Here is an 18,657-nt window from a genome sequence, read left to right on the forward strand (position 1 = left end):
TGGGAAAGGGAAAAATCAAATTAGAGCTGCATTGGTAATTGGCAGTGCTGATGAGAAAATGTCACTGCAATTACAGGCAGACTTGGAGTTGACACTGCAGAAAGCTTTTCACCAAGTCCAGCCACCGAAGCTCATTAGCAAAATAAAGAAAGACAAAGGAAYGGCCAAGGAGCTGAGTCAAGTTAGTWATTATTTAGACTAAACTGACCAAGGCAAAAGGAAGAAACTGMATATGCATCAGTAGCATCAMAAAAATAGCAAGATCTGCTGTAAAYAAAGGTGTTCATTAACCATGCTGCAGTATTCAAAGTTCATTTCCTCCAAACATTCATCCAGCTATGTCAGTTAGAATGAATACCCAGTCCAAACTGCTATTTTCCAGCACAGAAATAGCTCAGATGCATGACAAAAAAATTGTGATGCAGATAATTACATTTTTCTGTAAGTGTGGTTTTTTTTCTGCCAATTGAATAAGAATTTTTGAGGTTTTGCTCCAAGATCAGTATCAACAGCATGTGCAAAATACATGTAAACACTTGCTGAGTTGCTCTTCATAGCTCCCTAAAACACTCCTGTGGCTTTTAAATGCAGTGTATTTGTACTGTTAAACATTCCACCTGTACTGCTGAAGTGACAGAAAATTCYCTGGTACTTCCAAGTGACAGGACAAACCTATCCTGATATGGGGACAGTCACATAGATACCTAGAAAATGAGGTTTATATGATGTACATTTTGTTTATAGCAACACTGAGACTTCAGTGTTTTTATGAAGTTTTACACAAGAATGAAGCCAACAGAAGTGGGATCATTTCCAGCAGGGAATGAAGTGCATGAAGCTGTTCTGCAGCCAACAGGAAGGATAAGCTTGGAATATTTTATCTGCTTTTGAGCAGGAAAGTATCACTTGAAAACTACTGTACTGGAAAGCAAAGTGCATAAGTTACCTCCAAGTTATCTATTCCTTCTTGTGTAAAAACAGGTGCTTGATTTAATTTGGCTAAAAGAGTCAAGACAGGATCCCTGTGATAACCTTTATCCAGTCTCTTCACCACCTGCCCTTCACTTGGAGGATCATCATCCTAGAACAAAGAAACAAACAAAAAAATCCACATAATGCATGATCYAAAACTGTTCTTTTGTAGGAATTTAAATCATTCTTTAGTTCACAACTAAAGCTTTTTTTTAACAGTAAGTTTCCACACTGAAAAATTATGTCATGAAAATTCAAGCATTTAAAAATAAGCAAACAGATGACACACAGTTTTCTCTTTTTACCCACAGACATGCACAGTCTTTATTTGATACAAAAGACTGCAATTCTTATGGAATGAGGTCCTTTAGGCCTCCAAAAATCAGGGAAACAGTTAAATCCTCACACATCCTGGTTGCTTGCAACAACCTGGCTGCAGTGCTGCTCTCACCAACAAGGAATTTGCTCCCTCAACCAAACAGCCTGGTTTGAGGATGGAGAAATGCTGGAAAGAGCTGCAATCCAGCTGACAGAGAGAGGGAAGAACATCTCAGCAGGCAAATGTTCTTCTGATGAAGAGAACTTTAATTTAGGTTCATCTGATATCAGTCTTAAGGCCAGAGTTTAAGAAAGAAGTGTGGCAGACAGAGGAGGCTCCTAAAGATCTGCCAGTTCAGGGCACAGTCTCACAATTGTGGTTGTTGTTTTGGGGGTTCTGTGCAGAGCCAGGAGTTGGAYTTGATCATTCTTGTGGGTCCCTTCCACCTCAGGATRTTYTCAGATTTTATGACTTGAATGAAATTATGGATATGAGATGGGAAGCTATGTACAGCAAAGTGTGCCCATGAATGTGTAGGAATGTTTAGGAAGGATAGGCCAGGAGAARAGGACTCCTGCTCTAGGACATTTAAACTGGTTTTGTGGAGCCTGGAAAGGACCTCTGCCTAGCCCAACCCAGCTCCTCAAGGCAGCCCTTCTTYCACTGCTTGGCCACCCCACAGTAAAAACATCTTTTAAGTTTAAAATAAATTTCCTGAATTTTTTCCTGTGTCCACTCCCTCTTGTTTTTTATTGGCTCTGTCTCCCTGATTTCTTTTCACCACACATTTGTACATTGGTAAGATCCCCCCTGAACTTTCCCTTCACCACGATCTCTCCTATAATTTATGTCACAGCTACATCGTACCAAGAGGCACAGAAAGGCACAGAGGGAAAGTCCAGGCATTTGAGGAATAAAGAGAAAGGGAATGGAGAATACCTTGACTTGGGATGCTTYCAGAACAATGGACTACACAGATATTGGATAAGAAACTATACTGATGTTTTACACAGCTTTAGCTAACTCCAGCCCCAGCAAACCTACTTTAATAATTTAATCASAGAAGCAATTAAAAGATGGCTCAAAGCTGCAACAGCTCAGAGCATAGCAATGTTCTATTCTGTTTAAGATGACTTAAAACAAAAAACAGTAAAGAGATGAAAGTGCATAATAGCTATCTCTCACCTACAGAAGTAYATAAATCATCCAACTTTTAAAAAATATAAATTAGTTTGTGTAATGTGGTCTTTTTTCCTTTGGTGTTCTGAAATTCTAACACTCTTTGTGAGTGTGCAATTTAAAAGTGTGAGTTTGAAAAGCTGGCAAGTGAAAATGTTTAAAGCACATCCAGTTGAGCAGGATGCCCAAGGTGGAACCCACATTTTTCCTTTTTTCTTTATGAACAGTTCCTTACCATTTCATTGGCATCTCGTAAAGTACTGGATAAGCTCTCAGTGAGGTTTGGAAGAGGCAATCCTCCTTCTGTTAGGRGTGAAAAATATTTTGTTACAACTACTAAAAAGCATGCAAGTTCCATGACAGAAAACCAAAGCCACATTCTTTAATAAGTGCAACATTGTGCTTTAGTAAATTTGGAAATTCCCACTGCCGGATGTCTATTATAAAGACATATTTTCTTTATTTTTTTTTTCTTATTTCTTACACTTTGCTTTCAATAACAACTTAGTACCACATGGTACTTAAGCAAGACAAGTCCCAATTATTTTCCAAGTTGATCTCATGACAAAAGAGCAGATTGAATCTTTTTTCCTTAATGAACAGCAGCGTTTTGTTCAGAGACACAAAAAAGAACAACGAGATCTTGTCAATCTTCATGAAAAGTTAATCCTTGCAAATTTATCAGAAAATGTGTGAAATGTAACATTAAGAGACTGAAAGAGTTTATAGGAATAAAAAAATTAATAGTAAAATAAATAATAAAATTAATAATAAAATTAGTTTACAGGAATAAAAAATTCAAATTCTGATTTCCAGAGCTGGTTACCTCCTGCAGGCAGGGGCTGTCCATAGGTGAAGAGCAGCTCGCCTTCTGAGATGGGTCTGTCTGTAGTCTCAGTCTCTGTGGGGGTGAGGCTGCTCTCCTGTGTGGACACCCCAGAGCTGAGTGTGGGCACAGGGGAGGGCACCTGGAGACTGCAGGGAAGGGGCTCAAGGGGCCTCACTGGCAGCTGCTGAGATGGTAAAACCAAAGCCTCTGGCTCCTCATCATTGGCCACTGACATCTCACTGCAAGGGCACAACACACTGTGAATGCACTAAAACACACTGAACAGGACAGACCAACATCTTAGTTCAATACTGACAAGAAATTAATTTTGAAGTATTTTTTCCAATGTAAAAGCACAGCATTTTACTGAATAGTTCAAGAGTTAACACAGTTAAATAATGTTACTTGTGAATTTCTGGTTATAAAAATTACCATGTGTATTCCCAATGAAGTAATCCAAACAATAAAATGTTAATAACACAATATTTCATTGTCACTCTGTGTATGACTGGCAGGAGTAGCAGTACAAGTTAATGAAGTTCAGTGTTCAGCAGGGCAATGAACAAAGGCTGATAAATCCTGAGAAAGGTCCTGATTTCATATTTTTTTCTAAAATGCACTTCAACCAATTTAAAAAAGTGGAAAAAACAATCCTGGTTTATCTTGAATGCCTCCTGCTATATACATTAAGCATTTCTTTCTACTGATTTTTTCAGTATATATGTAGAAAGAATGTACACATTTCAGTTTTTAAGCAATTACAAAACTGTGCAGCCTATTGAACTCACACTGGCCTGGGACAGAACGGTTCTTCAGTTACAGGACTGGGTTTTTCTTCTTCCAGAGGAAGTTCTGCACCATCCCAAGGGTTTGGAGGCTTTGGACTTTCTGTTTTTGCAGCTTGGGAGCCCCATTCTGAGGCAGGAGGGCTGGGTGTGGCTGCTGGGGGAGGAGTGCTGACAGGGGTGACCACAGGGGTGCCAACACGGACCAGGGCAGCTGCAATCTCAACTCCTGCACATGGGAAGCCAAATTTCAGATCAGAAAAGAAAGCAGGAAGTAAATCTCAGTCAGAGCAAGTCAGTTCTACCAACCACTTGCAGTTTTTTTGATACTTTTTGATAGTTATAGAGAAAAGACTAGATTAAGAATAGCTTCTTTTAAGTAAAGTGCTGGCACCTGAAGAAGTTAGAACAAAACCTCAATTTCTTCCTCAAGGGAGACTGCTCTGCATTTTAAAAAAGCAAGCTGCTTTACATGAARAGTATACATTTGATTTAATTAACATTAGAAACACAGGAAGGAGCAAAAGACAGCTATTTTTCTGATGTGAAAAATTGTGGAGGGGGCTGGGAGGGGTGGAAATCACACAGACCATAGAAATGTGCATTAATTTTGAAAATAGAACTGTTACCAAATAAAAGATGTTTGCTTTCTATATAAATTAGCCCATAAATTTTTGTAGAACATGAGTTTCCACTTGAATTATAGCCTCAAGAATATTTATCCTGAGAGATAACACGTCTTTGAAGAAGAAAATTAAAGGCAGTAGATTAAAGCATATTTGCTACTTCTAAACTTCAATTATTATTTTCAATACCTGTTTCTTTAATTTTTTCACGTTCACGAACATCCCCACTCATTTCTGTAGGAGATGGAGATGAATCTGGAGTTTTGACCTGAGGCAATTCTTTTTCTGAAGGTGGTGTTGGTGGTGGTGTGGCCTGGGGTGTTGGCAGTGGAGTAGGCACRGGAGCCTCCTGAGGGGAAGAAAAATCATTACACAGTTCCTATCTCAGTGCAAAATTCCTGCCTTCCCAGTATTTCCAGAGAAAGCTGGKGAAGAGAGGGAAAGGCAGCTTTCCACAAAACAGGAACAGTTGCTGTTTGATGGATCTGACTCCTCTAGGAACCTGCACCAGGTTAAATGGTCTGTCTGAACAAAAGAAATTAAAACCAGTGAATTATGCATTAAAATTATTAAATTGGGAAATTGTTATATATAGAACAGACTATTTTGGAAGGGATYTACAATCATCATGCAACTGTCTGACCAACTCAGGGCTGACCAAACACTGAAATTTGTTGTTAACAGCATTGTCCCAATGCCTCTGAAATATTGACAGGTTTGGGACACCAACCACCTCTCCAGGAAGCTTAATTCCATGTTTAACCACCCTCTTGGTAAAGAAATGCTTCCTGATGTCTACTCTAAATATGAATTCTATTATTACATCAATTTTAATAAAGCATTTGATAGAATGTGAAGCAAGAAAATATTTCATTACATGGATAAAATCGAGTCTGTAGGTGATTTTATGATAAGAAAAATCAGCTTAAGAGAAGATTACAAACAAAGCAATAAACAAGACAGTTAAGCACAAAAAGAAGCACAAACAGAATTGTGATGTTCCCTAAAAAGATGACAGCAATGAACATAAATCTGACAAGCAAAACTCAAGGCTGTTGTTTGGCCTGTTGTGGAGGAATATGATGAACCTTTCCAGGTTTTTTCCAGCCTTGTTCTCTGGCATTTCATATGGCTATAGGAAGACTTCAAGGCTAGTTTCTGACGAGTAATGATGATTTTTATTAAAGTTTCTCATGGGAAGTGGAACATGCCAACACATTTGGCAGCTCACCTCCAAGTATGTGACATTGTGAACACCAAAAATTCAGCAACAACTGAAGTTCAGTTCTAGATGGGAGACTTCTCAGTGAGAAAGGAGAAATCAAGAATGAATGAAGTACATATTCAATAACTTCTACTATAAACTGAGCACAAATGGAAAAAGAAGAATTAAACAAAAGCTTTGCTAGGTATCCTTTAACTTACGCTATCATGGTACAAAATGTGAAAAGACTTTTAAAAAACATAATTAACTACCTGGGATTCCCATAAAGGCAGGAGAGAATCACTACTACAGCCCACGGCACTGAGAAAACCCCATCTTGCAGACCACATTATTATTAAAAATATCTATTAGCATATGAGTGTTACCTATGCTTGAAACCAACCTAAACTGGCAAACATCAAAGTGGTGCCCAATAGCAAGAGTCAAAAAATGGCCCACAAATGGGTGATTGCTTTATTTAGGCTAATCAAACAAAGGCCAAAAAGGACAAAACTGATCTCTTGAGGAGCACAAATATAAACACCAAGGAAAAACCCATCCATTTCAGCTAAAGGATATTTCAGTTTAAGCTGGTACAGAAACAAAAGGGCCATCAGTAAACAGAATGACCAATGGAAGGGGTTTCTGAGCATCAGAAGAACAAGCTGAGAGGAACATCATGCCCTCCTCCATCAGCAATGAAATGGAACAGATGCAGGATGGCTGAGGTTAAGCCCAAAGCAGTGAAACCACTACTTTTGCCTACAGAATCACCCATTTGTGCCCTGCAGCAGGCAGGAGGAGGTGTTTCAGTCTAACTGCACTGCAGCAGAACAGAGTAACTGATCCTACTTGCAACAAAGCCTTCCATAGCTGGATTTCTAAGCACAGCAATTTCCTCAGTCATCCCAGAGACATTACACAACACCRGATTGCAGCACAGTCATGTTGCTATCAAAGTAACAGCCAGCTGTCATTTGATTATCAAAGGGAACACAGGAAATTATCCTGTATTACAGGAAGCTCTACAAATCAATTAAGCATTTATTCAAAACTACTGAACTCAAAACTCAGAAAGAATTAACAGTCATTTTAACAGTGATTAAAGAAYGGCTGCAAGCCCGTAAGACCAAAAATAATATTGCTCTCAGCTTCCATTTCTTCTTAGATGAGGAAATTAATTTCTTCCTATCTCATTTGTTTGCAAGAAAGCAGAGTAACTATTTTTGGTTGGAAATAACACAAGCTGTCTTTCAACAACATGAAATTAAGTASCAAGSAGAACTTCAGTAGGAAAGCTTAAATAAAACAGACTTACCATCTTAGTGGTTGTTGTGCTGGGAATAACATTTGGATCAGGAACTGTTCTCTGAGCCTGATTGTCACCCAGCATGGTTGCAATGGTTTCACTGAGAGCTTCATTTACAAAATGATTTATCATTTCTGAGTCCACRGGGACACCAGCATTGACAAAGAGCTGAAATCCTCCACCACCAGCAACTTCAACTGAAAATGAAGAAACGTAAAGCACACAGTCAGGTCTCACTACTAAAATGAATGTACTATACTGCAGCCACTCATTCTCTATTAATTTTTAAACATTCCTTTGCAAAAAGTGATTTTTTTTTTTAGCTTTCCAGATAAACAACAGTARAGAAACAAGTCAGGATCATTAAAGAAGGGAACAGCAAAGGGCAGTGRCATCACAGGAGAAATGCTTTTGTCTCCATTCTCACTCATTCATAAGGGAAGTAATTTTTGACAYATCTATTAACAAAAGAAAGGCAAACAAACATTACAGGCTTAGCAAAATGCCAAATGTGATTTAGATGGCCAATTAACAGAAGGTGATTTGTACAGTGCTGTTATTCTGTGTCTCCTTTTTCTTTTCCTTTTAGATAATTTATTTCAATGSCCTTGTAACACTTGCTCTGCCTCAACATAAATTCAGGTGTGCACTGCTGCTTTTTACAGTTTCATTGGTTCAGCATTATCCACCCTTGGGCTCAGGCAACATCTACCTCCACAGCTTGTTAAAATTAGCCAAAAATTGAGATAATCCATCTGCTGAGAACAATAATTCCAACTTACCAATGTCAGGGGTTACAACCTCATTGTCTTCACTCTCTGAGCTGCTGATGCTGGGCACTGCTTCTTTCCGAGCTGGGCACATCTCACTGATAATTTTTGCCATTATTTCTTGTTCCACCCTGGCAGAATAAAACCCATTTAAGTATCAGCAAACACCAAGACACCTAAAAGCACACAAAAGAGCATTCTTGACACAAAATGCAAGGCAGCCCAAAGGAAAATGGAYAAGGGAATGGGGGCGAGAAGAAAGGGAAGGATCATTAGGGAAYCACTCCTTCTTCCATTTTTATTCTTTGCCACTTCATTAAATTGCAACTCACCAATTTATCAACCTGTTTTCTATAGTTTCTCTCCTTTGAATTAGTTCATCCAAAATATCAGCAGACTGCTGGGGAGCAGAAGCCACTGGAGGAAACAAAGGACCATTGTATTGTGGCTCGGCAACTTTAAACTGGCCATTAAGCTCCAGAAGAGGCTCAAGGAATTCTGGAATTTCATCCCTCTCCTCTTCCTGATCCTAATAAATAAGCAGTAAATTAAGTTATGGTACATTTCTGGAAGGCAATGTCATTGAGGTAGCTGTGAGATTTTTTTTTCTTCAAGAAACATTTGTAGATGTATCACAGCACACAAACCACACTCTCCCTCCTTAGTGTGCTGTAGTTAATTGATACAACTCTAAGCTTAGCAAAWCATAAATCTGCAGAGGTATAAAGCCATAGGAACTGCTCAGGAAAACATGATTTGGCTCATATTTCCTGCCTGTGCTGCACAGGGCAGGGAGCCAGTGGCAATGCTAATACTTGAAAAATTCACTTGTGACCTACGTCAGGTTTCTTTAAAGTCACACCAGAAATGTTCCTTCTCTAAACAAAAAACTCTAGGAAACATTCTACAGTAACTTGTTGGGTTAGGGTTTTTTTTTGTTTGTTTGGGTTGGGTTTTGGTGTTTTGGTTGGTTTTCTTAAAATAAATCAAACTTGTTCTTTAAAGTCTCCCATCTGAAAAGACAAATTCACAAAAGTTAACGAGCATGTAGTCAATCAAAACTAATAAACTTTCCAGCACTGAAAACTAGACATTAATAGTTTACACATATGTCACATGTGTGTTTACACTTCCATTAACTTCAGCTGCTGAAAGCTAGAAGGTATTTCTGGGCAATAATTCACACAACCCTTACAGACATCTTGATTTTCATGTTAAAGTGCTTTTTCTAAAAAGTAAGAGAAGTGACTTGGTGTGTTAAAATGTTTGTTTTTTTCCAAAGACACCTCTCTCCTTTCTCCCTGGAGCACAAATGCAGCACCAAGTCCCAAAAAAGCAGCCACTAACCCATCCTATTGTAATGGCTCCTGATGAATGAGAACCTGCAACCTCCACTTCTAATATTAAAAACAAATGTCTCTAATAGTAACATGATTCTCTTAAGAAGAAAATTTGGCATGCCAGAAAGAGATGACGAGCTGAGCCCTGAATTACCAGTGAGAAATATGTGATGGTGCATAAAATCTTACTGTAAATCCATACTTACTAAGATTAATCTCCAACACATTGAAAGGAGGAAAAAAGTCTCCCTTATGTAAATCAAACTTACTTTTAACCCATAAAGTAAGAAGACCCCATGCTACAGATTATCTAGGAAAAAAAGGAAGAAATCACTGAAAATAGAAAGAACAGAGAAGGGGAAAAAAGCAAGTAACATTTTCCTGTCTCCTTCCTCAACCCAGCATTAACACTTCTTCYACCTTAATATATTTTAAAACTGTAAATTCAGAGAGATCCCTTATGGATATTACAAAAAAAAACCAAAAAACTATTGGGTCTTTCTGGATCGTTAAACAATGATAGTTCGTCAAAGAAACAAGAAAACCAGAAGACGTATATTTGGGTGACAAACAAATATCTTTAAACCATTCTAGGCACAAAAATAAGGAGTGAAGTTAAACTCAGAAGGCCCTGGGTGCCTTGCAAGCTGATAAGCAATTCATGCTGTTAGGATATGTGTATTCAGAACAATAATTCATTCTGACAGCGAATGTAAAGATGTCTTTGTCCAACATTTCATTATGCATTTTCTTCTGCTTGCATTACTCCATAAATTTTCTTTGATGTTGCCTATTTAATACCTCTGAAAGTATGCAAAATACAAACATCTGGATTAAATAAAGCAAGTACATACAATAYATCTCACATATATTTCGTAACTCTGACACACTGTTGCAGTTCTACTGCATTTCTAAAATATTTTATATTTAATAGCACACAAATCCATAATAATGCACAAAATTATATTMATTTGGGGGTGATATACTATCTCTGCTGAAATAAAAAAAATAATGTAATAGTCAGTATTTAATTATACAGATTGAACTTGAAGATATATCAACTTGTAGCCCAATCTTGAATAATCTGCACTCAATTCTGAATTTTGCTTCCCAAGAGACTGTTGAAAATATCTATCACATCCCAATCAAAATATGGCATAAATTAGAAAGTCTTTCAGATATGATTGGAATATTAATCACTGTGCTTTATTATAAAGTATCAAGCCAAAAYTCTATTTCCCAAATTACATTCAGAAATTTTAAAAAAAAGTTTAAAATTATTAGATGGTATAGATTAGTTTTGTTCCATTACCAAACATGTACATGCTGAGTCTTTATTAAAGACTCCTGAAACTTCAGCCATGGATTTTTTCTTGACGGATTTCTAAAGCAATTCTCACCAGTGAGGTCAGGCTGCTTGCAGGTGTCACCTGTGAGCTTTTGTCTGAAGAGTGAAGTGTAAAAATATCAATGTCCTGACCAAGAGCATCTATGGGAAATGAGGGTTGAGGAAAACACATTTCCTCTGAACTCTGCAGGTTCCATATTTTATTGTGGCATTCAAATTGGAAGAAAAAATTCTGAGCAAAAAAGCCCCCACCTTGCAATTAGGGCATGTTCAGAGAGAGCAAAGAGTGCATTTAATCTGAAATCCCAGGGAGTTTGCTAAAGAACTGCAGGATGTGGCTGCTCATAAGAATTTGAGAGCAGACTCAATAAATCTCTTTAGAGAGTGAGTTCTGGGCTCATGTGAGCTGAGCAAGTTTCTCACTCTGAAATAATCACAGAATCACAGAATGGTTTGGGTTGGAAGGGACCTCAAAGACCATTTTGTTCTGACCCCTGCCATGGGCAGGGACACTTYCACAAGACCAGGTTGATCCAAGCCCTGTCCAACCTGGCCTTGAACATTTCCAGGGAAAAAAAAACAAACAAAAAAAACCAGAAAAAGGTAACACAAGCAAACAAACAAATAAAAAAGGAAGATATTCCATTCAAATACTTATCCTACTCAGTTCTAACAGAATTAAGCTTTCATAATAAAAGGGGAGTGGGTGGAAGACAACAAAAGCTATTTTTTATACAGCATTTTATGCACATACTTTCATGAATCTGAAGACTTTTTTATAACAATAACTTTGGTTTCTTTTGATGTCTTAAATACCCCTGCCACTCCAGAGACTGATTTTATGCTTCCCCATTGTGTTTGCCTTGCACATTTTTAAGAACATTGTCTGTGTGGTCATAGGCCAAACATATGTTTCACTTGGAACATTTTTGGTATTGTGGTTAAAAGATATCCCATTGCCAAAACTAAAAGATAAAAGCAATCCAGGAAAAAAAAAATGAAAAAAGAAAAGATGAATAGCTATTATTCACATAATAAAAATTTAACATTACAGCATTTTTGGTAGCTCCTAAAATGATTTCTTTAAAGCTTTTTTTGGTGCTAACAGAAGAACAATGTCCATGGAGATTTAACTCCTCCCCTCCAGTAACATAAGGTAATTTTGAAACTATAAATGAATAAAACATTTGTACACTTTTGATAGACAAACCATCAAATTAGGRTTGTTTTAACTAACTGAAAAAGTTACAACATTAGCTTATTTTAAAAATAAATCTACCTGTAGGCTGTAGGGTTAATACTTGATGTACACTCTAATCCTGAGATCAGGAACACAYAGAAAAGGCAAAAAGTATAAATTTTTTGGATACATTTTGATTGCACACAGTAAGATTTGTTCAGTGAAGTGAAATACAGGCTGGTTCACCAACCCTGAGTGTTCTTCAGGACACCACTGAGTGTCCTGACAAGGGGTCAACTAACCAAAGAAAGGATCTGCTACCTAAAAAAACSTAAACTCTAAAAGAGTATCTCAAATAAACTTGTGTTACYGTAAACTAGAGAAAACARTATTTCAAGAATTTCYTCTTAAAATCWAATCTAMCTCTGCCCTCTGCCAGTTTGAAGCCTTTCCCCCTTGYCCTGTCACTCCAGGTCCTTGTCCAGAGTTCCTCTCCAGCTCTCCTGGAGCCCCTTTAGGCACTGGAAGAGGCTCCAAGGTCTCCCCAGAACCTTCTCCAGGATGAACAACCCCAGCTCTCTCAGCCTGTCACTAYATTCATTACATGCAGAGCTCTAAAATGKAACATCTAAGTGCTATAATCACTGCTGATTTTAGAGAACTACTTGTGTTTCTAGTGGATTCTAACATATCCAAATAAAACCTAATTTTAGCTTTTTACTCTAATTTTTTCAAAAGCTTCTCTACTYACCAACACACAGTAATTTCTAATATTCTTTACAGCACTGCAAACAGTTCAGCAGCGCTCACAGAGTGTACTTTTAAAGCTGCTAGGAAAGCAAAGTAGTTTCTTTCCACTCTGTTTCAGTTTTGACACAATAATATAAAACAACTATAAAATTATTATAAGGCAAAGACACCTTTGCAATATCATTACCTGCATGAGGTCAGTAACATCAATGAAATGAGTTCCTGGCAAGTTTGTATCTTCCTCTTCACTGGGTATTTCCTCTGGAGTCTTACAAAGACAGATTGCACTTGTTACATATTTCATCTTGTGGGGGTGGAAATGCATTAGCAGAAAACCTTCATGACAAGAATGCAATTAAATCACACCTTCCACTAGCCCAGGTTGCCCCAAGCCCCATCCAAYCTGGCCCTGAACATTGCCAGGGATGGGGAAGCCAAAGCTTCTTTGAGCAAYCTGTGCCAGGGCCTYCCCCCACCACCATAATCAAAAATTTCTTCCCAACATCCAACTAAACCTGCCCTCTGTCAGTTTGAAGTCATTCCTCCTTGTTCTGTCACTCCATGCTCCTAAAKAGCCTCTCTCCATCYTCCTTGTCAGCTCCCTTTAGGCACTGGAAGGCTGCAATGAGGTCACCCCAAAGCCCTCTCATCTCCAGWCTGAAYAATCCCAATGYTCTCAGCCTGGTTAGAGGTGCTCCATCCCTCTAATCAACTTRCTGGGATGGAATAAYATRATTTTAAATACAAATCACTAGTTCAGTCCACAATATCTGTTCTACTCAGTGAATACCTGGATCCCAGGTCTATGGAGGACCTAACTCCTGCAGTCAAGAAAATAAAATGTACAATAGCCACAAAAAAATAATTTGTGTGCCTTGCCAAGCCTTCACACAGTCTGTCCTTATCTTTCAGCACACAGCAGTTACCCTTAGAGCTGCACAAAACCCTTCCTTACTGCTCAGAAGAAGATTACAAACACTTCTGAAAAGTTGYATAGAAARAGAACAGAGTGGCCACTCCAGCAGCACAGGCTGTGCCCACACACCACCGACCACCCCAGAACAGCCAAGCAGCAGAGGGAGGGATAAAGAACATCCTCAGAACACTGAAGCCAGTGAAAACAAGACAGACATGTGCCAAGAGGGATTATAATTCTTTACAGGACACAGGAASACTGTTTTTCTCAGAGTTTTACTAYGGTGATAATTTAATCTTGGCAGAACAGCGTCTTTCTGCAATTTTTCATTTTCTTAAACAAATACCTTACACTATAAATTCTTTAGAATAATTACTCCATTTTTCCTAGCACTGTCTCATTTCTCTAGCTGAAAAAAGGACAATGAGAACTTTGCAGCAATTTAACGTATTTTCTTTTTGAACAAATTTGAATTCCCAGACAATCAGTACCTGTATTRCAGCATCAGCAGGAGGGAGCAGAGGCTCAGAGCCTGAAGGAAYGTGATTTACACTCACACTGGCACTTGAAACACTGTCAATGTCAACATTTGGTAACACCTAGGACAGGAAAAAAACATCAATATATAAAAATCTATGTATTAGTTTGGCTGTTATCATTGAACTTCGTAGATTTTTTCTTCTACTTGCTTCTGAGCCACTAAAATTCAGTGACCTCCTTTTCTCATGCCTGCATCTGATATTAACTTGGTTCTGAAAACAAAATACTGTAATAACCAGAAATATTCACCTCCTGTCCTGCTGTATCTGATTTCTCTAATTCCCTGACACTTTGTCTTGCACAGAACAGAAGGTGATAGTACCTACACCAATTACCTATAATATAATTAGAGCAGAGGTGTGTTTGCAATCAGTTTAGAAGATGTTGGCCAACAACTGTATTGGCTTCATGTTGCCACAAATCTGGTACAGCAAAACCAAAGGATAATTGTATTGTTATATAGTTTATACTAAAGGCATGTCCATTACAGCATCAAAATGTGCTGTATTTCTGTTARGAACAGAGTTCAGTGCTTGCTTCATTCCTCAGGGAAAAGAAAAATCACCTTAAATATTTAAGAACTGGGTGAAATAACAGCAAAATGCAGGTGGGTGGAATAAAGTGCCACAGCAAGGGAACAAAGCACAGAACACTCTACCTGTGTTTAACTCTGAGTTCCATGAATCATTTGTGTCTGAAAGGTGCRTGGGGGAGTGTGTGCAGTCTCAACAATTTGAATCCAAAATAATGAGCACATGAGAAACATTATCTTCCTTGACAACAGACTCAGTAAAAAATTAAAACAACAAAACCCAACCCACRAGGTAAGGACTGCAAGGGTTGATTAATCAGGAGTGAAACCCTTGGGTTGACAATCATGCTTGAAACAGAAATCTTAAAGGCCAAAGCAATCATCCAAGAAAACTGACATTTATGTTTATACTTCTTTTATTCCAAGTTTGCTCTGGCTCAAAAATCTCATTAAAAAAAGAGAATGTGACACAGATCTATTTTACAAACGCCCTGCATAGGTGACCTAGAGAAGAAATAGTTTTCTATTTTGGCCAAATAATAACGATAATTGTTAAAATAYGAATAAATACATTASTATAGCATGAGAAATGCTTGGTCCSTCCATTCTGTATTTTTCTAATTCTCCCTGAAAACCAACTTCTGATGTCAAAGTGTGTTACTGATGGTTCAGAATATCTAGACTTGGCACTCACTAAAATAAACAAACAAATAATCATCACTTTTGCCAYGTACCTGCACAGAGAGCTGAGGAGGATCCTTCTTCTCTGATCTCATCTCTATTACAGCAATATTTGGCTTTTTTACCTCAACTGSAGGCTTTGGTGGCACTTGAGGAAAGGAGGTTGTAACTGTGACAGGGTGTGGTTTATCTGTGACAACTCCAGCAGGCTGCAGTAATGTGCTGCTACTTTGGGTTTGACCTGAACACAGTTGAAAAGCAAAAATTTATGTATGAATCTCCAAAGCCAGTAAATTAATAAATTAATTAAAATTAAATTCTGTGAGTTTCATGTGAGACTGAGATCCTGTGTGAAATCACAGACCAATTAAAAAAGATCCTTATTAACATTAGCTAAAACATGGTAATTCACCAGCTAATTTTAAGGCTTTCCTAGCAGAAACTGGCAACTCAACACTATTTTTTTTATTCACTTTTCTTGACTATGSTGACACCTACTGCTGAAAATATGAATTGTGTTTGCCATCCAAAAACTACAGATCATGCTCCCCCCACCTCACATTCTCTTAATCATAACCAAAATACTATTACACTTRGTATAACAACCCAAATTTTTGAGACAGAGTTAAATAAAAATAATTACCTTATTTCTGTGCCAATATAATACTAAACCTTCTTAAAACAAGCCCTATATAAAGACTCTATTGAAGGTCTAAAAATGCAGAAGTCATGACAAGGAATTTACTGTGCTTGGCACAGTCCTGCTGAAATTGTTGGGCTGAAGTCATTGCAAATGTTGAATCCAAGGGTGAGTGATTCAGTTCCTGCTTACGTGGATACCAAACTAAGAGCAAGAACATGAACCCTGAAACCAAAGTGTACCAAAAAAGGGACAGCTAAGCAAGTAATTGCTCTGTCAAAGTGTCACCAGACATCCAGCATGAAGGATGAGGAAAATCAGATTTCCTATGAGAAGGGCAGGTGTAAATCTCATGGAATGGTTTGAGTTGGAAGGRACCTTAGAGATCATCTAATTCCAACCCCCAAATCACTGACATACAGAGATACAAGTTATATTTCTGTGCAATAGTGTCAATTAACCTGCTCACACCTTTCTCCAGGTTATTTGCTCTTACCCAGTGGAATAGCCATGGGAATGAGGTGCCCTTCCAGGGGACCAGAGGCAGCAGGGACATCTCGGCTGGGACTGAAGAGGTAGCGGTTCTCCTGGGCCAGGGCATACACAGGATGCTTCTTCCTGGGGCTGCTGATGACCTTCTGGGTGTGAGAGCAGGTCTGGGTCCGTGCTGAACGAACCTTTGTACCTGAAACAAGAGCAGAGAAACTGCCTGAAACAAGAGCAGAGAAACTGCAGCTCATAATGCATGTCCAAACCCAGTGATTTCACTCTACTGAACAAAGCCTTTCTTTACAATCAATCGTAAATTTCTGCTGTGGAATAGAGGGAAAGAGGGATGGAGTCCCAAAGGGAAGAACCTAAAASTACTGAGGTAGATATCTCAGTACTGGCAGCAATGAAGGAGTTAAAAATGCAATTTTTAACTTGAATATAGCACAGAAACATGAAAAGGACTAAAGGACAGTAGTAGGTTGGAATGAAATSTGTGATTTAGCAGTTAAGAAGAAATCCATATCTAGGTTTGAAATGTAGTCACTAAACTGAAAGGCAATCAAAGGAACAGGTATAATCTGTAAATTCCTGGTTTAACAACTCACTGCTACTGGAAAATCAAGCTGTAGCTAATACCCAGAAGTCTTGACTTCCATCATCAAGGTAACACTGACTTTTTGGTCCAATTTTTCAAGTGTATAGTGAATAGCCAGCCAGAAGCAATTTATATGTAAAAATGTCTTAAGCATAGAGAGCAGAGGAGAACATTTATTGYAGTGTGCATTTCTCACTATGCAGTCAGGCAATGTCTTATTCAACTTACAGCAAACAATGGATATCATTAAGGAAATTATTAATTTTAATCTAAATGGATAAATACTGCTTGAAAATTACCCCCCTCAAAAAAAGGTGTCAACAATTGTCAATCAGGCARAAGTGCTTCTACTGTTATTTTGTAGGTGTTAGGATAATGAATCTGGAAAGAATCACACTGGTAGCCAACTCCATACCTTTGTTACAGCCAAAAAAATGTCATCTTATTCCTCTGTAGTTTCTAATAATCACCTCCCTGCACTTGTAACCAGTTAACAYGTGGCAACAAGCACTTTTTAGCTCTGATCACATTTAACAGCCTCTAAATTAATTGAAGAATGAAAGTYTTGGATTATAAAACACAGGGATAATAAAGATTGATAACGTGACTTTTGTTAGATGCAGACAAGCGAGTAAGGCAATTTGCTTATAAAGCTGTATTTTTGTACAGACAAATTATGGGTTGTAAGCCTGGAAACAAGAACAAGTCATGACTCCTCAGGAAAAAAAAAACAGGTCAGAGAGAAGCATCTCGAGAAAAGAGTTTATGGTCAGGTTGGATAAGCAATGGAATGAGAAATCACAACACAATGCCCCAAATGTCTCCACAGGATGTCTGAGATGGAGCAGAAGACTTCCATAGATGATAATGCTGCATTCAGCACTAAGTCTTTATCTCTGTAAATATTAAAATARATGGGACATTAAATGGCATTTTTCATTTGTTAAGAAAAAATCACCTGGAAACTGAAGTAGCTGTAAACTGCAGCCAAAACCTCACTACAAATCAGATAATAAATCTGAAGTATCCTATTTGTTTTTGAACTATAAGATATTTTGCCACGGGAAGAAGCAGAATTTCTGCTATCTTTAAATGATGAGCTTGTGCCTTTCTGCAAAGCACAGGTTAGCCAGAAAAACTGTTYTGTAGTCAGACAAATTACTGGACTCTGTAACGTAAATAGATACAGTTCAGAGGCTTGTGATTTAGAAGAGGTCATACTGCATGATCTAACAGTCCCCCTTGGCCTTGAACTTTTGAGTAAAAGCAGAAATTGGCAGCGTATCTGTAATGCTGCCAACTTGYAAAAACAAGGTTCTCACAGTGAGAATGATTAAGTACTGCATACACACAGCACCTCATTTTAATTGCTTTCAACTTTTCATTTTTCCCTGAAAAGTTTATTTGCACTGGGCAGAAACTAGGCATTTAATTAAACTTAGCTTTAAAAAACCAGTGTTTTACATGTATTTATCAGTTCACATTATGCAAGAAAACAACTCCAGCTTTTTTTTTAGAAATGATCTCTTACTCATAAAAGTGTTAGTTGAATTTTTTTCCTAACTTCCCATAAGAAACCAAGCATTAGTCACCATAGTTTATTTGCAAAGAAAATGGTTGAGAGTTATAAAATGACTGAAAAGAGACTCT

At 37.9% G+C, this 18,657-nt stretch overlaps 1 protein-coding gene across 4 annotated transcripts in view; it reads right to left on the bottom strand.

Moving 5' to 3' along the window:
- The window catches only part of KIAA0586 (KIAA0586 ortholog), a 66,507-nt gene that overhangs the window by 32,161 nt on the left and 15,689 nt on the right, over positions 1–18,657 (bottom strand). For all 4 annotated transcript variants that reach the window (XM_057373222.1, XM_057373221.1, XM_057373224.1 and 1 more), the window contains exons 16-27: positions 16,417–16,605; positions 15,334–15,521; positions 14,019–14,126; positions 12,799–12,879; positions 8,326–8,522; positions 8,006–8,124; positions 7,233–7,420; positions 4,900–5,059; positions 4,088–4,313; positions 3,297–3,538; positions 2,706–2,773; positions 947–1,081 (exon numbers count right to left, since the gene is read on the bottom strand). In XM_057373222.1, the coding sequence (XP_057229205.1) occupies positions 947–1,081; positions 2,706–2,773; positions 3,297–3,538; positions 4,088–4,313; positions 4,900–5,059; positions 7,233–7,420; positions 8,006–8,124; positions 8,326–8,522; positions 12,799–12,879; positions 14,019–14,126; positions 15,334–15,521; positions 16,417–16,605 (1,901 nt within the window). The remainder of the gene's footprint in view (positions 1–946; positions 1,082–2,705; positions 2,774–3,296; positions 3,539–4,087; positions 4,314–4,899; positions 5,060–7,232; positions 7,421–8,005; positions 8,125–8,325; positions 8,523–12,798; positions 12,880–14,018; positions 14,127–15,333; positions 15,522–16,416; positions 16,606–18,657) is intronic.

The sequence above is a fragment of the Malurus melanocephalus genome, unplaced genomic scaffold (genome assembly GCF_030028575.1).
Source record: "Malurus melanocephalus ecotype Western Australia unplaced genomic scaffold, MMel_1.1 scaffold_190, whole genome shotgun sequence".
Taxonomy (NCBI): Eukaryota; Metazoa; Chordata; class Aves; order Passeriformes; family Maluridae; genus Malurus; species Malurus melanocephalus.